This window comes from Phoca vitulina, unplaced genomic scaffold (assembly GCF_004348235.1).
Source record: "Phoca vitulina isolate PV1807 unplaced genomic scaffold, GSC_HSeal_1.0 scaffold45, whole genome shotgun sequence".
NCBI lineage: Eukaryota > Metazoa > Chordata > Mammalia > Carnivora > Phocidae > Phoca > Phoca vitulina.
Window position 1 is genome coordinate 11,702,235 of NW_022589748.1, and position 20,595 is coordinate 11,722,829.

The 20,595-nt window shown below is 60.4% G+C and overlaps 2 protein-coding genes across 2 annotated transcripts in view; one reads left to right on the plus strand and one right to left on the minus strand.

Moving 5' to 3' along the window:
• Nucleotides 1-9,599, plus strand: part of GTF3C1 (general transcription factor IIIC subunit 1) — a 70,447-nt gene extending 60,848 nt beyond the window's left edge. The window contains exons 30-37 of the mRNA XM_032430726.1: nt 1,188-1,360; nt 2,249-2,536; nt 3,462-3,721; nt 4,513-4,793; nt 5,840-6,365; nt 7,103-7,154; nt 7,983-8,175; nt 8,536-9,599. Of these exons, the coding sequence (XP_032286617.1) occupies nt 1,188-1,360; nt 2,249-2,536; nt 3,462-3,721; nt 4,513-4,793; nt 5,840-6,365; nt 7,103-7,154; nt 7,983-8,175; nt 8,536-8,748 (1,986 nt within the window). The 3' untranslated portion in view covers nt 8,749-9,599. The remainder of the gene's footprint in view (nt 1-1,187; nt 1,361-2,248; nt 2,537-3,461; nt 3,722-4,512; nt 4,794-5,839; nt 6,366-7,102; nt 7,155-7,982; nt 8,176-8,535) is intronic.
• A 7,581-nt stretch (nt 9,600-17,180) lies between these two features.
• Nucleotides 17,181-20,595, minus strand: part of IL21R (interleukin 21 receptor) — a 34,721-nt gene continuing 31,306 nt past the window's right edge. Inside the window, exons 8-9 of the mRNA XM_032431159.1 lie at nt 20,220-20,304; nt 17,181-18,522 (exon numbers count right to left, since the gene is read on the minus strand). Coding sequence (XP_032287050.1) covers nt 17,755-18,522; nt 20,220-20,304 — 853 coding nt within the window. The 3' untranslated portion in view covers nt 17,181-17,754. The remainder of the gene's footprint in view (nt 18,523-20,219; nt 20,305-20,595) is intronic.

Genomic DNA, 20,595 nt, shown 5'->3' on the forward strand with positions numbered 1-20,595 from the left:
GCAGGGACTTTCCTGTGGTCTGGCATATGCTAGACACTCGCCTTGGGTCGGCTGGGTGAGCCAGTGCTTTTCAGAAACGGGAGTCACTGGGACTCTGCTTGCCCTGCCGGCCTTGGAGCTGCTCTTCCTCTGGGCCGGTCCGAATCTGAGCCGTGGAGCCGGGATGGCGTGGCTGGCAGGAGCCACATTTGCCCCGTGCTGGTCACCTGGTGCCAGGTGCTGCCGTGGCAGCAGCAGACCACTGAATCTGTGCTGCTGTGGGACTTCTTTCTGGTGGAGGAGAGAGAGAACGAGTAAGCGAATGAGGACATTTCAGGTGGAGAGCGTTGCTACGGAGAAAATAAGACAGGTTCCTATAATACAGTTGACTGCAGAGGAGCAAGGAGGAGAAGGCTTTGCTTCTTGAGGGGACATATTTGAGCTGAAAGCTGGGTGTTGAGGAGTCAGCCTTGCAAAAATTGAGGGGGGGAGATGCTGTCCAAGAAATGGGAGGTGCAAAGGCCAGGCTCCCACAGTGGGAAGGCTCTCTGAGGGAGGAAGTAGGAAGGCCGGGGAGGCCGGAGCGGTGGGCAGGGTCGCAGTCCCGGGAGTCCTTGTCAGGTGTAGTGAGGACTGGCTGTTGGCCCTGCAGAGGGAAGCCGCGTGTGGTCTGGTGGAGGCACACGGGGCTCGCTGGGGCTGCGTGGCAGATGGCCGAGGCTGGGGGCAGGCGGCACAGGCGGAGGCAGGGAGAGCACTTAGGCAGAGGCTGAGGAGCGATGGTGTAGATGGCATCAAGCCCTTGTGTTTGGGAACGGTTTATGTGGGCACAGCCAACCGGATCCACTGATGGGCTGGGCGAAGGCTGGGGAAGCGAGGGGTATCAGAGGTGGTTCTGCGTTGACTCCCATGACCTCGTATCCCAAGACATAGCCATGGGGTGCAGAGCTGTCCTTTGTCCCAGCTGCCTGTCCTCTGGGGTGTCCCTCTCTCTGATAGCGGTGAAAGTTGTCATCGGATTGCTAGCTTCCTGCAGGCTCTCCCGCCCCGCACCCCCAGGAGTCTGCTCCAGCCTCCCAGCCCCTCGGCCCCGTCTCAGTCCCTCCGGCACACGTGATGGGCTCCCCCTTCTGTGCACCCCCGCGCCCTGCCCCTCTCCCCCCAGCTGCTGGAGAGCCTCGCTCACCCACGGCCTTGCTGTGTTGCAGACTTTCCGCCTGTACCGAGAGTATAAGGACCACATCCTCGTGAAGGCCTTCATGGAGTGCCAGAAAAGGAGCTTGGTCAACCGGCGCCGCGTCAACCACATGCTGGGCCCCAAGAAGAACCGGGCTCTGCCCTTCGTGCCCATGTCCTACCAGCTGTCCCAGACCTACTACAGGTGAGCCCTCCAGCGGGGGCTGGGCAAGGCAGGGCCCGTGTCAGAGGCCGCACCACACCTTCTCTGCAAAGAGCAGCGCGTGGGAGCGGAAGGAGCAGGGCATCCGTCTTCCTCGGAGGGCGTGCAGCTTCTAGGAAAATCTTAAATGAGAAATGAGTTTCTGAGGTACTCACGAGCCCAGTGAAAGGCACGGCATCCTGGTCGGGCCTCATGGGCCGTTCTCACGGCTCAGAGCTGCACCGAGCTGTGTGTTCAGTTTGAAGCCATCCCGTATCTTCCAGATGCGGTCTGTAGCCCTCAGCCGTCCGAGCGGTGGTCTGGGCTGCTGAGCTACTTCTTGACCATTTCTGCACTGCGGCATTCTTGTCTGTGAGCCAAGGGGCGGCGTTCGCATCCGGAAGACCACCTGGGTCCCTCCCTGGGACCTAGGCCCCCGTTACAGGGTTGTGGGAAGGCACGCTTTTGAACAGAGGCCAGGGCTTGACTCTGCGGTCGCCTCATGGAGACAGTGACCTGGACACACGTGTCCTGTCGTCTCTGCACGGGTCGGGGTTTGCCTGGGGTAAAGATGATCGTCACAAGAAGTGCATTCGCCTTCCCCAGTTTGGCGCCTGTTTATAGCGAATGCCTGCGAGGCGTAGAGTATTAGGTTAGATGCAAAGACACGGCCCGCCGGGAAGGTGCTCACGTGAGCCGGGAAGGCACAGGCAGTTAGCTTGAAACGTGGCACCTTCATTCGAGGTAGAAAAGAGGGTTTTGGGCGGGTCGGGGGGAAGCTGGTGTGGTCATTTTTGAACGCAAAGATCTTAAGGGCCCGTAGCCCATCCACGTGGAGGCCTCCAGCACCGCGTCCTCAGTTTGGACCTTACCTCCTTTCTGTCCATGCAGGATTTTTACATGGCGATTTCCAAGCACCGTCTGCACGGAATCGTTCCAGTTCTTCAACACAATCCTGGCTGCCGGCAAGTTGGACCAGCCCGATAATTTTTCCTTCAAAGACCAGGATAATCACAAGTCTACAAGCCACCTGGTGGCATTTTCTCTGGACAGCCCTGGAGGGCACTGCGTGGCCGCCCTGACCCTTTTCTCTTTGGGCCTCATTTCTGTGGATGTCCGGATCCCGGAGCAGATTGTCGTGGTGGACAGCTCCATGGTGGAGAATGAGGTCATGAAGAGGTAAGGGAGGAGGTGTCAGCAGGCGCCCCTAGCATGCTGCTCTGAGTGCACCGGGGGGCCTCATGCACCGTGGTGTCCTGTGGTGTCCGCGGTTTTATTTGCTCCATCATCTGGTCTTCTATTTTTTAAGCTTTTATTTATTTATTTGAGAGAGTGTGCGCACACACACACAAGCAGGGGGAGAGGCAGAGGGAGAAGCAGACACCCCCTGAGCAGGGAGCCCGATGCGGGGCTCGATCCCAGGACCCTGAGATCATGACCTGAGCCGAAGGCAGACGCTTAACCGACGGAGCCACCCAGGCGTCCCTCCTGGTCTTTATGCATTCCACCAACACATGCTGGGTCTGTGCGCGTCATGTCTGGCCCTGTGTGGCATCTGGCACATGAGATGGCAGATGTCAGCAGGGCGGCAGGGAGCTCCCCGGGATGGGACCTCAGATCTGGGGACTCGGGACTAGGGACTTCAGCACTGTGTCCAGCCCACTGCCTCGTGCTGGTGCCTCCAGGCGCGGGGGGGGCTTGGCTGTGCCAAAGAGAGGGACCTGTCGAGGTGTGGCTCTGGCAGAGGTCCTTGAGGGCCTAATAGCTAAGCTGGGATTTAGTGGAAAAGCAGGCAGTTTAGGGACAGAAACTGTAAGGGTTTCCAGCAGCAGGAAGAGCCCTTGCAAAGGCACTGCTATGTGAATGGGGGTGAGCGCGGCCTGTGGGGAGGTGGTCAGAGGGGATGAATCTGGAGCGGCCAGACGCCCGGGGGAGGGGGAGGGGATCTGTAGCGACCACAGGCCATTGCTGAGGCCGGAGCATGGCAGCCCCTCTGAGGGGGCCACTCTGTGAGGGAGCCGGCCCTCCGCCGCCACAGGGCCGGCTGGGCCAGCAGACGCGCTGGGCCTGTGCTCTGTCACCCAGGTCCGTGTTCTTCTCCTAGTCTGGGGAAGGACGGGGGCTTGGACGAGGATGACGACGAGGAGGAAGACTTGGACGAAGGCTCGGGGAGCAAGCGCCGGGCCATCGAGGTGAAAGCCCGCCAGGCCTCCCACACCAACTACCTGCTGATGCGGGGCTACTGCGCGCCCGGCATCGTCAGCACCCGCAACCTCAACCCCAACGACAGCATCGTGGTGAACTCCTGCCAGGTGACGTTCCGCCTGCGCCGCACTCCCGCGCCCACCCGGCTCTGGCCCACCGGTGAGTGTTTGCCCGCCGACGCGGGGTGCTGGCCTGCTCAGTGCTGCTGGTTCCCTCCGGGGCTCGGAAGTACACACTTCCACAGACTTCTGAAGTATTACTTTTGATCTCTTGCTTTGAAAGAGGAGTCCTCGGCTTACATTCATCATCTACATCTCCTTTGTTTCCAATTTTTACGCTCTCTTTAGCCCTCTGTGCGTTACCTCTGAAACTTTAAATAGCTTACTTAAACCTTGCTTTCCCATACCCTGAATTTGAGGCAGTCTCTTCTTCCTCTACGTAAAATGAGAATATTCGGGCCCCTTCCCACCCCTTTCTTGCCTCCCCTTCACCTATCGGGGTGCATGGTGTTCACTTTCAGTTTCGAAACCCCAGTTGGTGTTCTGTGCTCTGTCTGGAGTTTGGCTCGGGCCAAACCTGTGACCGTGGTCTTGGCAGAACCAGCTTTTCCAGGAAGCCACGCACAGCAGCCCCGGCTCATGGAAGCTCACGTGGGAGTTCAGGGAGGGGTCCCGGGGTGTCCCCCAGGGTCTGAGGAGCGGTGAACACAGGAGCACCAGGAAGGCAGGGCCCAGGGCAGCCCAAGTTGAGGAACTCCTCCAGAGCTCCGGGGCTACCGTTCTCAGACCCCAGCCCCACCTTCCTGCCCTTCATCCTGGCCCCGGGGGTGCATCCCGACCGCCGGGCCCGTGCTCCGTCCACTCAGAAGGTGACCCCTCCCTATTTGGGGGGTGGTGAGTTGGTGTTGGGGCTCTGGGCTGGGCTGATTCGGGTTCTCCTTGTCTTCACAGTCCCTTCTCTGGAAGAGCTACCCGTGGGCATATCCTGCCTCCCTGACAGCTTCACCAGGCTGATCAAGAACCAGGGGGCCACCTGCGGCCTGGAGGAGTTTGTCCACCAGGTGGAGCTGTGCGGGTATGAGCCGGGAGATGTGTGTGCTGTCTTGGAGGTCCACGGGGTCATTGCGGCCACTGGGTGCTTTGGGGTGGACAGAGTGGAGCTGAGCAGATGGTTCTCTGCCTTTGAGCGGACAGACGCCGAGCGCACTAGGACCTTCGCAGACTACATCCAGGTGAGCCGTGCTCTCAAGTAATGTGGGGTAGCCGACGCAGAAGGTACCACTCACCGGCCAGATGCACGCCGTGGAGGAGGGGCTCGGCTTGGGGCGTGTAGTGTAATTTTTTCAAAGATTAAATTAGTCGCCAAGATTAGAAATGGGAGATTTTGCCTAAAACCCAGCTTCTCTGGAATGTTAGAGGTTGGGCACCCTGGGTCCCGTCTCTTCAGCACAGTGGGATGGAGCCAAGTAGAGCCATCTCTGCTGGGCCCACAGCTCCTGGATATCCTGCACCTGGCCCCACAGGACTCCCTGCTGTACCTGCCTGGGTCCATTTTCATCAGGGACCCTTGAACCCAAGGAACGTATTAACAGATGGACCTTTTAAATCGAGTGCCTTGGGACTTGTCTGGCCCCGATGTGCCTGGTCTGTAGTTGGAAGCAGGTGTTTGTGAGTGCAGGACCTGAGAGCAGGGTCATGACGACTGTTCACATGGTATCTCCTTGTTCATATGACCCATGCTCCCTGTGGCCCAGGTGACAAGGGCTTACAGCAAACCCTCCCCAGACCTGCGTGACCTGGATATGAGTCCTGGTTCCAGGATGTGAACTGGGGCAAATTTCTTGAATCCTGACTTGTGGGTTTTTAAGCTAGGAATGAAAAGAAAGACAATGGCGTCGGGTGCAGTGTCTCGATCAGAACAGGGACCTTGCAAGCAGGGCTTGGTATAAGGACGAGAGGAGTTACTGTCATTCGTGTGGGAACAATCATGGCTTTTGTGGAACTTGATAGCACTCGGGGTGTTGAGTTCCCTGGGAGGACGCTTTCACGGCAGCTTCGGTTCTAAGAAGTTTGCCCCAAGCCTAGAGGGGGAAAGGGCTGCCCTGGGGCCGCATGGCCAGCTGGCGCCTGCCTTGGGCTGGAAGCCAGACCTCGCCCTCGAGTCAGTCTGTCCTGGTGGAGCTGGGCTTGCCATTTGCTCGGGACGCTCAGATGCACCGGGCAAGGGAAGCAGGCGTGAGGATCCCTCACAGACCCGTGTGTCTCCTGCTCTTCCTAGGACCTCCTGGAGCACCACCAGGTCCTGGAAGTCGGTGGCAACACCACTCGCCTGGTGGCCATGGCCTCTGCCCAGCCCTGGCTCCTGCACTCGGTGCGGCTGAAAGGCAGAGAGGAGGATGCGTACCCTCAAAGAGAAGACCCCCAGGCCAGACTCCGAGACGGGCCTGCCAGCGAGGACAGCCCCTCGGGGAGGCAGGCACCGCCCTCCCAGGGCCCCCGGAGCACCAAGAGGCGTGCTAGCTGGACGAGCAGTCACATGGCCTGTCAGGGCAGGGAGACGGACCCCGAGAGTACCCAGAAGCCCCCCGCCAAGAGGCCCACGCTCCAGGATGTGCGCTGGGCCCCCAGCCCCAGGCCCAGAGCAGAAGAAGAGCCAGAGCCCCCGGCACCTGCTCTGCCACCAGTTCCCGGAGACACAGGTGTGAAGGAGCCTCCCCCAGGAGCACTGGAGGCCGGGCAGGAGGACCAGGAGGAGCAGCTGAGCTGTCAGGCCCAGCTTCCAGAAGGATCTGAAGACCCCAGAGGTACCGAACAAACCTGGGCCCCCACCCCACCTTCCCCCACCTGCCCATCGTCTGTCCTGGGCTGAGTGTCCCCCACACCCCACACCCCACACCTGCCCTGAGACGGGGAACCCCAGCTTTTCCTAGTCTCAGCGTTGAGGGGGTAAGGTCTTGCCTGTTCCCACTAGAGGGCTTCAGGGGCTCCTGAGCAGGTCTGTGAATGACCAGTGTGGGACACGAGGGTGGTTCTGGAAGGCCTTGTTGGCTGAGGCGTCCCGTGTGAGGGCGCAGTGGTAGGAACGGGGGGCGTCGCGCCTCCTGTCGGGATTGGCAGACGTGCAGGGACGGAAACCTGCTGGGCTCCCCTCCCGCGGGGTAGAGGCTCTCACCTGTGCTCAACGCTGGCCTCTTCGTGTGCTTTCTGAAGGCGTCTTTGTTTCCTTGGGGCTGTTTTTGCCTTAGGGGGTTATGCACACGGCTCTGTGGTCGGGGCTTTTGGGTGGAAGATGAGGTGCTCACTTGCCTCCCCTCGTGGGGGTTCCTCAGGGCCCTGAACACCCCCCCCACACACACACACTTGCACACTGCGGCCCAGCCCAGTTTGCTTCTCGGGGGGCGAGGGCTCTGTGAGGACTGGGCTTGCTGTCCCTGTGTTCGCGGCTTTATCCCCAGAGCCTGGAAGGACGTGTCGCATGAACAGAAGAGGAAGAGATGGACTCCTGCCTCTTAGGTCTCATGTCCTCTCCCTCTTCTGTCAGGTTTGGCCGAGAGTTCTGTGGCCAGCAGCCTCTCCCAAGCAGCACGGGAAAAGTGAGTGTGTGCCCAGATCCAGGCGGCCTGGTGCGGGGCGTGGGTGCGAGGGTGGGGAGTCTGTCCCCGGGGTCCCAGGAGTGATCATCACATGGAGATCTTCCACGGTCCGGTGCGGTAGTTCTCGGCCAGGGGACCTGGAAATGTGTTGGTCTTTGGTCGTCCCACTTGCTGGGGAAACAGGGCAGGAGCTGCTTATGGGGAGCGGGTGAGGGCCAGAGGTGTAGACTTGGGCAGTGCGTGGGTCCGTCTGGAACCATGGGCTTCACGGGAGCCTTCCTGGTGAGGGGGCGCCTCCCACACGTGTGCTGGGGCCGTGAGCCCCCGGCTCCGATGCAGCGCTCCCGGTCATGGCGGTCAGAGCCCGGTGTCCAGCTGGTCCTGGGCCCCTCCCATGCCTGGACCCCGTGTGGCAGACCAGTCACTGGGGCAACGGGGGACTGCTAAGACACAGGAGTAGGTCTTCTGCATAAAGACCTCTGTGAGCTCTAGCCTGATGTGGAGTCGGCCATTGCCCCTGGGGCCAGGATGGAGCTGGTGCATCCAGAGGTCAGCTCGTCTCCCTCCTCTGCCAGTGCGGGGCCCTGTGGGGGACATTGGCACGTCACGGCCTCGGTTAAGGCTGAGTGTGAGCGGGTCCCCTCAGCTGGCGACCCTGGGCCCTGGGGTAGGGACTCCTCATTCCAGATGGGCAGGGGGGTGTGGAGGAGCAGGACCCCCGGCCCTGTGACGCAGGCCAGGCGCCGACCGCCCTGAGCCTCAGCGTCCCTTCGGTGGAACCGTGTCCCCTCACCCACCGAGCCTGACGCCTGCGTGCCGCCCCTGCAGGGACTGCGAGAACATCTCCTTCGTCGCCCGCCCGTGGCGCATCGTGGACGGCCACCTGAACATGCCGGTGTGCAAGGGCATGATGGAGGCCGTGCTCTACCACATCATGACCCGGCCCGGCATCCCCGAGAGCCGCCTGCTGCAGCATTACCAGGGCGTCCTGCAGCCCATCGCCGTGCTCGAGCTGCTGCAGGTGCGGCCGGGCAGGGCTGGCCGGGCCCCCCCCACCCGCCCCTGCTGACCGCTGCTCCCTCCTCCTGGGCCCCTGCTTCAGCCTCCCAGCGGGGCGGCCCGTCAGGAGATTCTAGGTTCGGCCTGAGAGCCAGGCCGCTCGCATGGGTCCCTTACTTACTTTACCCCCCTGCTCTGCCCTGCCCAGAGAGGTGTCCTCGCTGGCCTCCGAGGCCGCCAGGCCGGCCCAGGAGCCCCTCGCCTGTCTTCCCTGGGCCCCTGCGGCCCCCACCCCTGCCCTGGGGTCCTGCAGCCCCCAGGGTGGGACGGAGGACCCGGTCTGCAAGTGCACCCGTCACCCTAGGTGTCCTACTATCTCTAGGGCCTGGAATCCCTGGGCTGCATTAAGAAGTGCTTGCTGAGGAAGCCGGCCGCCGTCTCGCTCTTCTCCAAGCCCCAGGTCCCGGAGGCCCAGGCGCCCTCCAGCCCGAACGAGAGCCCCACTGTGTTCTACGAGCCCACGCTGGACTGCACCCTGCGGTTGGGCCGCGTGTTCCCCCACGAGGTCAACTGGAACAAGTGGGTCCACTTATGAGGCACGTGCGGTCACCACGACCCCCCCTCCCCGCCACTGGTGCCTGAGGAGGGCGTGACTCCCTGGGGGGGGCTCCACCTGGCCCCCGCGTGCGCCGCACCCTGCCCGGTGCACAGGGACAGGTCTGTGCCAAGCCTCGGGCCCGGAACTCGGAAGAGGGCCTCCCGCCCGCCTGCTCCGGGGGGCTTCCCGGACGGAGGGCCCTGCTCCATCCCGCCGGGCGTTGTCAGGGAGCAGCTCCCGGGAGGCTTGGGTCCCTGCTGTCCCTCTCTCGTTCCCAGGGCGTGTTAGCCGTGGCCGCAGGCACGGATCCTGCGCTCCGTCGCTGCCTGCTTTCTCTGCGGAACTTGGGTTGTGGTGAGTCTGAGAGGCCCTGGTGGGCTTGGCCTCCAAGGGCCTCCACCGTTAGGGAGCGGAGCTGCCGGCCCGGGCCCCCGTGCCTTCCACCTTCCCGTATGGACCTCGGCGGCGTCATCCTTTGGCCAGTGAGGGTCAGGAGCTGGCCTTGCTCACAGCCCGCGTTGCAGATTCCAGCCACCATGGCAGAAAGGCCAAGTGCCCCAAGTGGCAGGGCCTCGTGGGGGGCGCGTCACAGAACGGGCTGTGTGTCCTGCCGCCCAGGGCCCGAGCAGGGACTGACCCCTCTCCAGGCAGGACATCGGACCCTGAGCCTGGGGCCCCCTTGTCGGTCCCACAAGACAACCGGCGGGCCTCCGGGGGGTGGGGGTGGGGAGCGCCTTTCCCGCAGCTGGAGCCGAGGAGCTGAGCGGGCCTAGAGTTGGTTTGTTCTTTTCCCTTCTTTTGTCTTTAAAAAAACCCCTTGGCATGTATTTATTTATTTTGTAATTAAAGTGAAGGAAAATGCATTTAGGTTTCTGTGTTTCCTAAAGAATCTCTGTTCCCCTGGGGGCCTTCCTGCTTTCACCTGCAGAACCGCCAGGAATAGAGGCTCCCACTTAAACCAAAGGGGGAGGGAGGCGCTGCAGCCCTGACTTGCCCCTGCTCGGCCCAGCCCTCCTGCCCCTGCTCCAGAGCCCTTCCTCCTCCTCAGCCGGGCCCAGGCCTCTGTCTACCCGGAGGCGCTCGGGCAGCTGTGCCATGCAGGGTGGCCCAGGGCCAGGCCGGCCGGTTGCAGGGGTCACAGGCTATGGCCTGGGTTTGGGCAGTGGGCGTTCTCTTCAGCCCTTCCCTCCCTTCTCCCCCCCTTCCCTTTTTCTTCCCTCCTTCCCTTTCTCTCCTTTCCTCTCTTTCTTTTTTCTTTTTCCTTCTCTTTCTTTTGTATGTGTATATGAGCTGCCAACATTTTTTTAAAAAATGGGACATTTCACATTTTTAAAAAATCCAGACTTCTATCTTGTGGAAAACTGGAGAGCTCCAGCGACAGTGCATAGGGCATTGGGGAGTGTGGGAGTGGGGACGGGCCCCCCAGGCAGCACTGCCCCAGCCTCAGGCCCAGCCTCGCACCTGCCAGCTTCTCAGCCTCACAAAAGCAGCCCATCAGGGCATGTTTGACCTGCAGCTCCTGGCCTGGCCCAACTCAGGGCCCCGTGTTTCTATCTTGGGACCAAACTCTGGGGTGATGAGGGGCAGGATGGAGCACGGAGTGGGGAGTCTGAGGGTGAACCCCAGCACAGACAAGACCTGGCCAAGTCTTTTTTTTTTCTTTTAAAGATTATTTATTTATTTATTTGACAGAGAGAGGGAACACAAGCAGGGGGAGTGGGAGAGGGAGAAGCAGGCTTCCCGCTGAGCAGGGAGCCCGATGTGGGGCTCCATCCCAGGACCCTGGGATCACGACCTGAGCTGCTGAAGGCAGACGCTTAACGACTGAGCCACCCAGGCGCCCCCAAGACCTGGCCAAGTCTTAACCGTCACTTTTTTTTCTCTCATTTTTACTCAAGTATTAAAAAAAAAAAAGTGGGGAGATTTTTTTGAGATCAAGTAGAAAAAAGAGTGTGTTATCTGCTTTATGAACAGAAAATACTTTACAAATGCCAGTTGTTTGGGAACACACTGTGTGGCGGAAGACAGGTGGTGCTACGGGCACCCGGTCTCGACACTCCCATCTCAGCCTTGCTTTTCTCATCTGAAAAATGGGGATGGACTGCCTTCTTCCTGGGAAGACCAGAGGCACTGAAGGACACCAAGTACAAGCAAATCGTGGGGCTCAGCAAGGTTTATCTCCCATCCTGTCCCCGTACCTGAGGGACGGTTGGGCCTGTGTTTGGGAGATGGGACATAGGGATGAGGGGTGCAGCCCTTCAGTGGAGAGATGGGCTTCTGTGACCAGGCTCCACATTCCACAGCCAGCCATTCTGTGCAAGGATGACCTGTTCTCTCCCTCCTTCTGCCCACCTGTGCATCTGTCCATGTCTGTCTGTCCATCCACCCCCCACCCACACACCCATCCCCCCCCCACCCACACACCCATCACCCATCCATCCACCCACTACCCATCCATCCATCCATCTACCCATCCATCCATCCATCTACCCATCCATCCACCCACTACCCATCCATCCACCCACTACCCATCCATCCATCCATCTACCCATCCATCCATCCATCTACCCATCCATCCACCCACTACCCATCCATCCACCCACTACCCATCCATCCATCCATCTACCCATCCATCCACCCACTACCCATCCATCCATCCATCTACCCACCATCCATCCACCCATCTACCCATCCATCCATCTACCCATCCATCCACCCATCTACCCACCATCCATCCACCCATCTACCCACCATCCATCCATCTACCCACCTCCCCATCTGTCCACCTATCCACCCACCCACCCATCCAAGGTAGCTCTCCCCTTCCAACCTCTGCACAAAGGGCTTCAGGAACCACAGTATAGACCAGAAGATCTGAGCACAGATGCCTTCAGGGGTCAAGCAGGTCCCATAAATGAGAGGAAGGAGAGCCTTGTGTTAAATATAAATACTAGGGAGTGGTAGAGACTGTGGAAAACTAAAGTGTAAGTGAAGGGACTCCCAAACAAGGCAGGGAGGGTGAGGAGGGACACAGAGCCCAGAGGGCACACGTCCCATTCACCCTGGGCTGCCGCTCACAGGAGGCCAGAACTATAGGGCCTGGACATCCGTGGCTCTGTCCTTCGTGTCCCCACCCCACCCCCAACTTTTGGTTCTTACTCCTTTTAACTTACATCAGCAACATGGTAATGTATTCTCTTTAATTAAAACAGTACAGTAAGACTCAAGCCTCCAGGCTCCTTTCCCCTTAGGACCTTTTTCTTTGCATTTACATACATTTTCTGCACCACTAGAAAACATGGGTCTTTGATGCCATTTTTACATAAAATGTCTCACTGATAAAGCTCGCTGGGCTCCCCCAGCCGTGTCCCTGGACTTACTCCCTCCTTTCCCTAAAGGTAAGCACCACTCTTCCTGGTTTCCCCCTATTGAGCCTCCTCCTCTGCCTTCTCAGACTGCGCCTCCCTCCTGTCTGGGGTCCTCTCAGACCATGTCCTGCCGGCTGCTGGCCCTGCTCCCCTCCTGCCCCGTTTCTGACCTGGGCTGAGCGTGATCTCCGCCCTCTGACTTCCCCTGACCACCCAGCCTTCCCTTGGACCCCTGACCCGCTTGTGCCAGGGATTTCCCAGTTGTGCATGGGTGTGGATCCGCGTATTGACACGTCTGTGTGTGTATGTGGGTGTGCGTGCACACGTGTGATCTCCCTGCTTGGTGACACCTCACCACCCCCAGCATCCAGTGCCCTGTGCACCTCCAGCCACCCAACCAGAAGTCAGCCCTGGTGGAATTAAAAAACCCCGTCCGTTCACCTTGGGTCATCACCATCCTCCACGGCAAGAGTGTGGCCGCGACCATGGTGTAGGGGCGCCCATCTAAGCCACCTGACAGGACTCTGGCGCCGCCCCTCCCACTTCAGCCAAGTTCCTGTGGTCACCAGCAGGTGGCGGCAGCGGCTCGGTTTGCGGCTGGTTCGTTTCGCTCTCCAGGTGTCTGCAGCGAGGATTCCCGGGTCCCAGGGTTGAGAACGGGAAAAGCTTGCTGGAGTGGTGCGGGGAGGGGGTTGACTTGCCCACAGAAATGATGATCAAGCAACAACACTTCCTGAGCACCGTCCTTGGCACTTGACGCAGACCAACTCCTGGCCTCCCGGCAGCCTCAAAGCACGTCTGCTCAGTACGCCCATTTCGTGTCTGAAGAAACTGAGGCACAGAGAGAGAAAATAGCTTCTGCAGACTGGCAGCTAGTGGGTTGATCTGCTGGTGTTGCCAGCTCACCCGTGCGGCCCCCAACGCCCCCCTCAAGCTGCTTGCCAGAGGCGGGCGCTGCTTTGGGGTGAGCAGCCAGCTCTATTCTAGGAGACCCCTTAAATTGCAGAATGAGAAGGTTTCTTCTCTGGGGCCACCAATGTTAAAACCCCTCAGATCTGTGGCCCCCCAGGGACGGGGGAAAGACCCCTCGCTGCCCCCCGGGGTGAGCAACAGGAGAGGGTCTCTTGCTCCGTTTAAGGACTTCCCAGGAGGCCCCCGTCTTCGTCTCTCTGCCCCGTTCTGTGGTATCTCCAGGTCCAGGGCAGGCGGCTCCCCCCTGGGCTCAGTCCCCTCCGTCCTCTCTGCCCACTGCCTCGTCAGCCGCTGCTCTGCCGTTAACTGATTGCTTCACACGCTCATCCGTCCAGCATCTGCTGAGCACCTGCCATGTGCCAGGCACCATTCCAGGCTCTGCGACGCAGGGCGAGTAAAACAGACGAAGCCCCCGTGCTAGCGGGACTGACAGTAAACACGACGAATCAGTAAAAGACACAGGTTAGAGCTTAATACATGTTACGGGGGACAACTAAGTCAGTGGGGTGCTGCAGTTTTGAGTGAGGGGCCCAGGGGAGGTCCTGCTGAGAAGGTGACGTCTGAGCGGAGACCCGACTCCTCTTGTTTTCCTTTCGTGGCTTGATGCTTCTTGACTACGGGTGACCCCTCTTGCATCTCCTCCCTGTCGAGAACGTGTACTTCTTCCTCCTGTTCTCTAGGTGCGGGGGGCTCCCGGGAGGCAAGTGCATGTATGTGCTCGCTGCTCCGTCTTTCCCGTCCCTGGTTTTCTGATGGTGCGTCCGGGCGGCTGCGGGTGGGATGTGCCCCACGTGGCCCGTCCCCAGACCAAGTCCCAAGCAGGGGAGGGAGAAGAGCCTTCCCCTCCAACAGGGAGCCTAAAGGAACACACCAGCTCCGCTTTCTTGTGTGTGGGTCTCATCCCAGCCAAGCCGTTCCTCCCAGATGTGGAGGTCCTCCCAGCAAGCCGAGAGGCTGATGGCTGCCCCCCACTTTACGAAGAGGAAACTGAGGCTCAGAGACAGCAGGCGACTGCCCAAGGTCATCCATGAGAAGGGATGGAGCCTGGCCCCCTGGCCCCATTGAATGTAGTTAGTCCTTCCTCAGGTTGGGAGGAGAGTCCTCATTATGCTAGGACACTTCCCACTGCAAGTGACACAAACCCATGTCAGACCCACTTAAGCAAAAAAGGGAAACTCGCAGCTCATCAGCCCAGTCGGGACAGGCTGAGTTATGCGGTGCTAACACAGAGCCCCCAAATCTCGGTGGGTTACAACAGGGATTGATTTCTTGCTCATGATACATGTCCATCTCGGGTAAACTGGAGGCTCTGCTCTCCGTGTCTCCTCCCGCAGGGACTCAGGCTGATGGAGCAGCCGCCAGCTTATTTGTCACAGCTCCCGGTGGCAGAGAGGAACAACACTCGGGAGAACATCACAATGGTCAGGTACATGCTCTGGTCCAGAAGTGAGACTTACCACTTCTGCTTACAACTCCCTGGCCAGTCCTGGTCATGTGGTACCATACCAGGGGGGCCAGAAGATGAAGAGCATAATGACTTCCACACTTGGGTACCTCAAAAGTCCATGGGGATGTGGTTTCAGGCATGGCTGGATCCAGGAGCTCAAGAGATATTACCAGGAATCAATCTCTGTTTCCAGCTCTACTTTCCTGTGTGTTGGCCCCACCCCACAGCCCCGGGCTTCAGTCCATCCCTACCGCTCGGCAGTCCTAGCAGAAAGAGCACATGGACCAGTTTGAGTCTCGTGTATGTCCCAAAACCAGTGGTGTGGTGGGGGTTGGGGTGGCATGGAATGCTCTGTCGGCCACTCCCAGAGCTGGGGTCAGCTGCCCCACAAGGACGCTGCATGGACAGAAGCAAAAGGCACCCCACAAGTGTTCCCTCTTGACCTAGGTCCCTCCCAGCTGAGCAAGGGGAAGAAGAGCTGCATTTGGGGTCAGGAGACCAGAGTTCGAGTTCTGGCTGTGATCTTTAATTCAGTGTGTGACCTCAGGCCAGCAAGCCTCTGGCCCGTTGTGCACCTTCACTTCATTCGTCCCATGGATAGCCCTGCCCTCTCCGACCCCACAGATGGAAAAGGGCTGCCCCAGGAGGAGAGCGTGGCTTCCGTGCACGGGGTGTTGTTATCAATCCTCCTGACTCTCCCAAGAGAGTCATTGGCAATTGTGGCCTGGACTCTGGGTGACGAGGAGCCACCTTTCCCACCTCCAGGTGCTCAGGGCTCCGTCACACCTCCAGGCCCTTGCTCAAGCTCTTCCTTCTGCCAGAAAAGCCGGTTCATCTAACAAGTCCTATCCATTTGTCAAAGTCCAACAACCACCACCTCCTCCTTGAAGCCCTCCAGCCCCTCCCGATGCCCCTCGGGGTTCCCGTCAGTGGGGTGCTGGGGCTGGGTCGGACCACCTAGGAGGGTTGATGACACACATCTCTTCCCAATCCCACTTGGGGTTGTCAGGTTGGTAGCTTGAAATTGGCCATGGTGGAAGCGTCTACACCATGGGAATAAAGCACACACGACACCCTACAAATCGGGCTTTTCTGAGTGCCTATGTGCCAGGCTGTAGGTAGGGCAGGGAACAAAACAGAGGAAGTTGTTTTCCTCGCGGGGCTTATATTCGACTTACAATCCTGGTCTCTAGCATCTGTTTCCACCTGTCCATCCGCGTTCTTCCTTCTAGCCTTTCACCATCCCTTCATCCGTCTGTCCGTCCACCTGCCCACGTAGCCACCGGTCCCTCATCACCCACCCACCCACCTCCTGCTAACCCACCCTCCCAGGAGGACCAGCTCCTGCCTCCTCTTTGCAGCCCGCTTACCAGCTGAGTCCCCTTCAGAGACAGAGTCGGTGAGGAGCCACGCCTGGCCCAAGCCAGAGCCCCTGACCAAGCCCCAGCCCTGGCCCCCTGGCCTCCTGGCCCCCTGGCCCCTGGCCCCCGGCCCAGAGCTCTGTGCGCGGGAGAGCTGCGCTGCCTCCCCTGGGGAGCCGGTGGCTCAGGTGGCCCCTGGAACCCACTGGCCCCAGGAGGATGTGAAAACCACAGCATACCTTGGCCCAAGTGTCCCCGGGGGGTGACAGTGGGGGATGGTGAGGGCTGCTCGCTTGTGTCAGACTGTGCTCCCGTGTCAGACTCGAGCTCCCAGCTGAGCCTCACTTTGATCCCAGGTCAACAGCCCCACGGTTGAAACCATCGATGTTCTAGAACTTTCAGCACCCAGGACTCTCTCGGGGACACCCCCACCAACCACCCCATGTTACAGATGAGTCACGGTGAGGCTTTCTGCAGGACTGACTCCCACCAACAGGTAGCTCAGGCTCATGCAAGAGGACAGACAAACCGGAGCTTTTCCCCTTTGGGTTCCGCCCAGCAGCCCGGCCTCCTGGGACAACAAGGGCCCCGGGCAGTTCCAGGCTGGGGCAGGGATGTCCCCGGGCTCTGGGAGCCGGCCGGCCTGCTGAATCAGACTCTCGGCCTCCCTAACCCTGCTTGGCGGACTCGAAAAAGACGCCTCTAAAGGTGAGCACCCCGACTGGGAAAACAACCTACGGTCTTGTTTGCTGTTTTTGGTTTTGGTTTGGTTTGTTAAAGCATGAGCTGCATGCAGTCTGTGGCGCTGATGTTCGGTAAGGTGCCTTCAAACGTGGCCAAGGTGGATTTTCTTAGCGTCTCAATTCGCATTTTGAACGGACTGTCTGAGAAATCGTCGACAAGACCTTGACTTCCCCCTGATTCCCGGGGTGAGCAAACAAGATGCCAGAGGAGTGGAGGGCTGCGTCATCACCGCCTGTCTGCCCCTCCTCCACCACGAGTGCCAAAGGAGCCCCCCCGCACGGTGTACCCCAGAACCCGGCACATGTCCTCGTGACCGATAAATATTTCTAGGGAGCATAAGGGGAATAACTGAGTGGGCAGCCGAAGCCAGCAAATCTTGGCCGGTGGGGGCTGTTTCTAAGGGACAGGCTGACTTGAAGCCTGGAACCATCCCCGCCCCGCCAAGTGCCCCTCTGCGGGCAGGACAGCCCCAAACTGTGGCTGCTTTCTCACCCCCGCCCACCACCAGCACAAGCTTGGTCTGGGCCCCAGAAGGAAGGAAGCTGAATTTATTGAGGGTCTGCTCTGCTGCAGCCCTACATACAGTGGGTGACCTCACCGATTTCTCCCCAAGGGGGGTCATGCCACCTGCGGGCCCCCCCCAGTAGCCAGCCCAGAGAGGGGAAGCGGCTGGCCCAAGGTGGCACAGCCCAGGGGCATCACAGTTGGGATTCAGACCTCTGTCCACAGGCCCCCACAAACCTTCCCACAGCCAGGGTCCCCATGGGCTCACTCCATCCCCTTCCCGTCTCCCTGAGACGTGAAAAGGAACAGCAGGGACTTCTCACGGCTCCTGGAGGCAGGCCCCGCAGGGCAGGGTCCGTGGGGGGCCGCCCCACGTCCAGAAAGGAGGGAGGCTGTCATCGTGTGCACACAGTCCCAGACACATGTGCGTCTCGCCTCCGTGCCCACGGGCACCTGCTCCCACACACGGACACACCCGTGCGCACCAGGCGTCAACCAGGCTCAGGAGCCCCCTCTGGGGGCCCAAAGGTCGCAGGCCTCTTTACCCCACGGCCCAGGCGAGCCCAGCTCTGGCTCTGGCCGAATGGCTCTGGACGGCCGGTCAGCCTCACTGGCTGGCCTGGGGCCCGGGTCCCTCGGGCGGCGGGGCCATGACCACCCACTGGCGGAGGTAGCTCCTGGGGGGCCCCTCGTCCCGGGGGCTGGTGAAGTCACACTCCACGGGGCTGCCGCAGTCAGAGCCCGCGAAGCCACTGTCGAAAGTGTCCATGTCCAGGCCGGCGGGAGGCGAGCCCGCTTCGCTGTCAGACGCCCCTCTGGGGGGCCCGCCACTCCACGGCGGGCCTGGGGTCCAACCTGCCTCATCTTCAAGGGGCAGCTTTAGCTGGTCAAGGAGGCTGCCAGGAGGGCCTCCCGGCCCGGCAAGGCCACCAGTCGAGACGCAGCCACAGGAGAGGACTGTGGTCCCGGTGTCCAAGAGCGGGTCCTCAGTGCCTGAGCCGGGCTCCAGGCTGGCGTCCAAGTTCAGGGCTGGGTAGCCGTCATCCCCACAGGTGCAGGACCAGGCACACAGCCCCTCCATGTCTGCTACGGTCACCGTGTTGATGGACAGTACGCTGTACACTTGGTCCTTCTCCTGGCTATAAGCCGAGCCACCCAAGCCGCCGGTGGTGGCAGGCGCTGGGCCCCAGGAGTCCGGCTCAGGCCCCTCATCGGCTTCCACCAGGTCGGAGGACTCCGGCAGAGGCATGGGCTGCGGCCCTTTGGCGGCGCTCTGCGGTGGGCAAAAGTTGAACATCTCCAGGGATGAAAGCACCTCGGGGCTCTGGGGTCCCAGCTCCAGGCTGGAGGCAGTGAAGGGTGCACCCACCCATTTCTGTGAGTGAGAAAAGGGAGACGGTCATGACAGAACGGGGGCAAGGAGGGCATGGACAGACAGACAGAGCCAGACAGAGACAGCAAGAGACAGAGACATGAGAGGATAAAGAGAGCACCAGGGGTCAGAGCCATGGTGCGCCCCTATCCGGGGACCCTCCTCACCACTGTCCCTTCCTCCCTGGGCCTCAGTTTCCCCACCTGCAGGAGGGAGCCGCTGCCCTCAGTAGCCTGCCAGATAATCAGTGCTCGGGGGCCTGGGGTCTGCACAGGGCCTGGGTAGCAGGGGCCAAGATTGCTGAGTTGTAGGGACATGGGGGCGGGAGGGCCTGAGGTCTGGGCGACAGAGCCGCCACCCGGTCCCCTGTTTCATTTCCTCCGGGACACTTCTTGAAAACGAACATTCTCTGGTGTCCCCACTGGAGTGGACACTTGGCCGGGGCAGACGCCTCGATTCTTCTGGTCCCAGCTGTGTTCCCGGAGGCTCACACACTGCCTTGCATACAATCGGTGCCCAATAAATGTGTATTAACTAAATGAACACGTGGAGGGAATCGGTGACAAGCCCCTGGGAAAGGCCTCTGTGTGCTTGGTGAGTAAGGGATGTGGAACGATGACGGACCGAGGCAGCGCCCCCAAGCTCTGAGCATCCCCCACCCTGCCTTCACTGGCCTGGGGTCCCACTCATGACACAGGGTCTCCATCCGAGTGGCAGTGAAAACCCCGAGAACCACAATCTCCCAGTTTTGAGGCTGCTGCCTCAGAAAACATCTCAGGCCCCGGGTGAGGCCCCCCCCCATCTGCCAGTAGCACCGACTGCACAGAGCTGTGGTGAGGAGTCATTGCATTCACATCTCGGAAGCTCCTTGCAGAGGGCCGGGCACATGTGAGTATAGGGGGAGTAAACACCGAATAGGTGTGGTATCTGAGCTTCAGGGAAGGTGCAGAGGAAGGAGGAAGGTCTCTCTCCCCCCGGGGGTGGGGGTGGGAGTCCAGGCTGCTCCCCTGCCTCACGAACGCCGCTTCCCCACTTGGAGCCTCGGTCTCCCCAGGGGTGCCCTGTGGATGATGGAGCACCCCCCTGCCACCCAGGGGCTGCGATCAGGATGGAAGGGGCAGGGGTCAGAGGGCGCTCAGTGCAGCGCCAGGCAGACAGCAGGAGCTCAGCCAATGCTCTGGTCCACGTTTCCTGACATCCAAGCTCAGCGGGAGTGGGCGGCTGCCCCCCCAAGTCACCACATCCTCTCTGCGGCGGGCCCTCCCACGCGGGGTGGGTGTTGAGCGGTAAATGGGCACAGACAACCGTGGGCGCCGGCAGGTGACGGGTGGTTGGGGTTTGGCGGGGGGTTGGTGTATTTGGCAGGTGGGGCCAGACCCTTCCCAGAACCTGCTCCGTCTCGGGGGCTTCTGACAAAGAAGCGGGAGACCAGTTTGTGACTCAAGGAACCACCGGGCTCACCCCCTCCCCCAGCCTGGCTCCTGGGTTGGGAGATGCTGCCCGATTTTGTGTCATTCTTATACCAGTTCCGCCCCACCCTAATTATTTCCTGCACTCTGCAGATGCGGAGACCGGGGCCTGGCTGGGGCCCGGGCGCTCTGGGCCTGCAGGGTGGGGCTGGGGTCCTGGGCGCAGATGGAGGTAAGCTCCCAGACGGTAAGAGGCTCCGCGGGGTTTGTCACGGGAGGAAGGGCACTCACCTTGAAGTCTCCATTGTGGCCCACATAGAGGGGATGGAAGAACTTCTGTGGGTTGGGCACCTGCCCCCACACCTTCTTCCATAGCCTGGGAGGGCAGAGATGAGGTGAGCCCTCACCATTCCCCAGAGGACAGCCTGGCCTCCCACTCAGGGGCTCCCCAACTTTGTCCTGCAGGACACTCAGCCCCTCCCAAAGCACACGCACGCACCTCCCTTCCACCTCTCTACCCCGGGCCTCAACTTCCACATCTATAAAATGGGGGCAGCAAGTCTCACGCAGGTGCCCGGAGTTTAAGCGCTTGGCTGCCTATTCTGTGCCTGGCAAATGCTGCCCCTTCTGAGCCTCGATTTCCTCCTCCACCACCAGGGATGAGCAA